At 42.3% G+C, this 2,917-nt stretch overlaps 1 protein-coding gene across 1 annotated transcript in view; it reads right to left on the reverse strand.

Moving 5' to 3' along the window:
- The window catches only part of LOC119591593, a gene marked incomplete in the record, with an annotated part of 13,874 nt that overhangs the window by 7,532 nt on the left and 3,425 nt on the right, over positions 1–2,917 (reverse strand). Inside the window, 1 exon segment of the mRNA XM_037940354.1 lies at positions 190–2,754. Coding sequence (XP_037796282.1) covers positions 190–2,714 — 2,525 coding nt within the window.

The raw sequence follows: 2,917 nt of genomic DNA on the forward strand, positions 1-2,917 counted from the left end.
ATGGAAATGTAATGTAATGGAAATCACTAATCGCGGTATACTGTACCATGCCTAATAAACAGTGAGGGATATTATATCAGTACTGTGCAAAGTATTGACGAAGGCATTACATGTAACAAACATTTTTCCAAATACCCAAAGTTATTGGCTAATAAATATGACTACCAAGTAGAGAAAAAGGAACTTTACCTTTGAATAAAGCGCTGAAGATTTTTGTCAAAGGTACTGCCACATTCTCTGGGATCCCGGAAGCTGTTTTTTAGAATCAAGTAAACATCCCAGGCCTTATTTTCCATTGCCAACAAAAGGTCCTCCAGATAGCGGACTCCTTCGGTTTCCCCTTCAATGTCAAGGACCACAGCTGATGGCTGAGCGTGGTCCAAAACGATGGAATAAGCATGTGTACAGGTCTCAGTAATTTCAATCCATCCTGAGAGACTCATTTCTTTTGCTACGAGTCTGCTGATTTCTGCGTCGCACTTCATGTCCGGTAGGTGGCCAAGCCAGTGAGATCTCTCCCTTATACCTGTGGCCTTTAATAAATTCACTAATTCAGCACACCTAGTCTTCTTTAGTGTTTTGCCCTTTGTGCGAAGAAGTCCTGTAAGGTGTATAATGATGTTCTGACATTTAGCTATATCTACCGGCATCGCTTGTTTTTTATTTCCACTATACTTTGTAACTTCTTTGGCCGTTTCTTCTAGAACACTCATAATAGAACGTGGCGTCCCTGATAATTCTTCGTTTGCCGCTTCCAGTAGTTCAGTGTTTTTTGCTAAAATGCGCTCACTGATGAGCTGTGGAACTTCAATGTCTTCAAGAAGAGTCTGTAGGCCAGACAGTACTCGCTGAATGTCAAGATCCCGTTCACTAGCCAGTAGAGTTTCCCTGATATGCAGTGCGCCGAAGAAGTCTTGTAGACCTTTATGAGGGAAGATGTATTTTTTCTCAGCTGTATCTGTCAAGATGTTGATTTGGTTCAGGAAGGAGCTGAGAACCTCGAAGTGAGGCAAACCCAAGGATTGACAGGTGTCTTCAAGTCGTATGAATGACTCATCAGGCAAAAAAATCTCATCCATGAAGTGACTGATCAGTGCCTCCTTTTGGAGTCTCTTCATAAAAATTGAAAGTCTTTTCTGAATCATATTGGAATCTAGATTATTAGATGTCTCGAGTAATCTCTCTTTTAGCTTGTTATAACACAGTTCGTGGGTTGCCGTGTAGAGCTCTGCCGTTGTAGTCAGTCTGTTTACGGCATCAGGATTGAAAAACCACAATACTGACACAAGGACTAAGTTAAAGGCCAGCGTCCAGTGCGTCTGCATGTGGCAGTCTTTTCTTCGCAGGTACTGAAGAAGACCTGAGATGTCTTTCTTTTCACCTCCGGTCTGTAAGGCCCGGCAGTATTTTGTCACAAATTCCTCCCGGTTGCATTCTGCTATTCCTATGATCTTCACATATGCTACATTAAAACAGTCAGGAATATATCTCTTGAAATCAGGTACTTTGTTCGATCGTGTTGTGCACAAAACAATAATATCGTCGGTTTCTCCTAACTTTAAGATATCTCTGAGCACTTCTTCTGATGACTGATTGAGCTCATCCAGTCCATCAAAGATAAACAGAAGTTTATTCTTTTGGATGCATTTCATTAACTGTTCATTCTGGATTTTCCGACTTGTCTCCGACAGAAGAGACTGTACGAGTCTGGTAAGGGAATCTACTTCTCTTGCTCTGCCTTCAGTCACGATGACAAAGTCATAGTCTTGGAGGTTTTTCATAGTACTGACACCTGACGCCCAGTCGCTTATTATCTTTCTGATGAGCGTTGTTTTGCCAACGCCTGCAGGACCCTCGACAAGTAAAGCAGAGCTGTTCTTGTGATTTTGAGTTTGTTTTTCCTCCACCAACTCTAGCAAGTGTTCAAAAGTCACGAATTCCTTCTGGTTTTCATGAAAACGAGAGTTTTCTTGTTTGATTTGCATCTGGGTGAAGACTTTGTCCACTCGCACTCTTACCTGCAGGTGTTTATCATGTAAGTTTGGCAGTGGCTTAATATTAGACATGTTCCTGTATTTTCTTTTTAATTCTAATTTGCCCTCACTCTTGACAATATCGAGCAGCCTATCAAAGTTCAAAGTACTTTTACAAAATCCAGCTATATGCTCATCCCTGATTTTGTTTATGTCTGTGTTTAGCTTCTGCAGAATGTCTGTGGTATGGATCTCATCTATGTTATATACAACTGCCGCTTCCTTGACAGTGTTGTTCAGTAAAGTTCTCAGCTTCTCTGTTTTAAGATTGAAGTTATGCTCATTGACGATGAACTCCTCGTGGAGGATATCATTCCGAAAGGTTTTGATGGAAGTAATGTAGCGTTCGAGGGTGTCTGTCGAATCCACCCACCTGCTGTCTCCGGGCGGGGCGAGGCCATCACACCCGTACTTTATGCACTGACACAGCAATGATATATCGAAGTCGTTCGGGATTGAAATCTTCTCCATCTTTTTCCGCTGGCTCTGATTAAACCCTTTGCGTATCTGCACCATCGAGACTCCCTTCACCGCGATCAGGTACTCCAGGAAGGTCATGCTGGGCGCCCAGCCGGGGGCTCCCCATGCTAGCACCTTCTGCAGCACTAGTTTACTCATGCTCTTGGAAATTTCATACAGGCGATAAAACAGATGGCGCTTCGCGGTGCTTTTGGACGCCATTATTTTAATGGGGGTCCAGTGTGTCTGCAAGGAAGCGGTTCTGTAACAGATACGGAAAGGACGTTAGGTGAAAGACTTTCCTCGGCAGTGATTTGCGTATAGATATATGCACGCTTATTCTGAATGGTATTTTTTTTTATAATCATTTCCATATACATCTATGTATACATATTAATTCATCTGTCTATCTATCAGTCACTCTG

The sequence above is a fragment of the Penaeus monodon genome, chromosome 28 (assembly GCF_015228065.2).
Source record: "Penaeus monodon isolate SGIC_2016 chromosome 28, NSTDA_Pmon_1, whole genome shotgun sequence".
NCBI lineage: Eukaryota > Metazoa > Arthropoda > Malacostraca > Decapoda > Penaeidae > Penaeus > Penaeus monodon.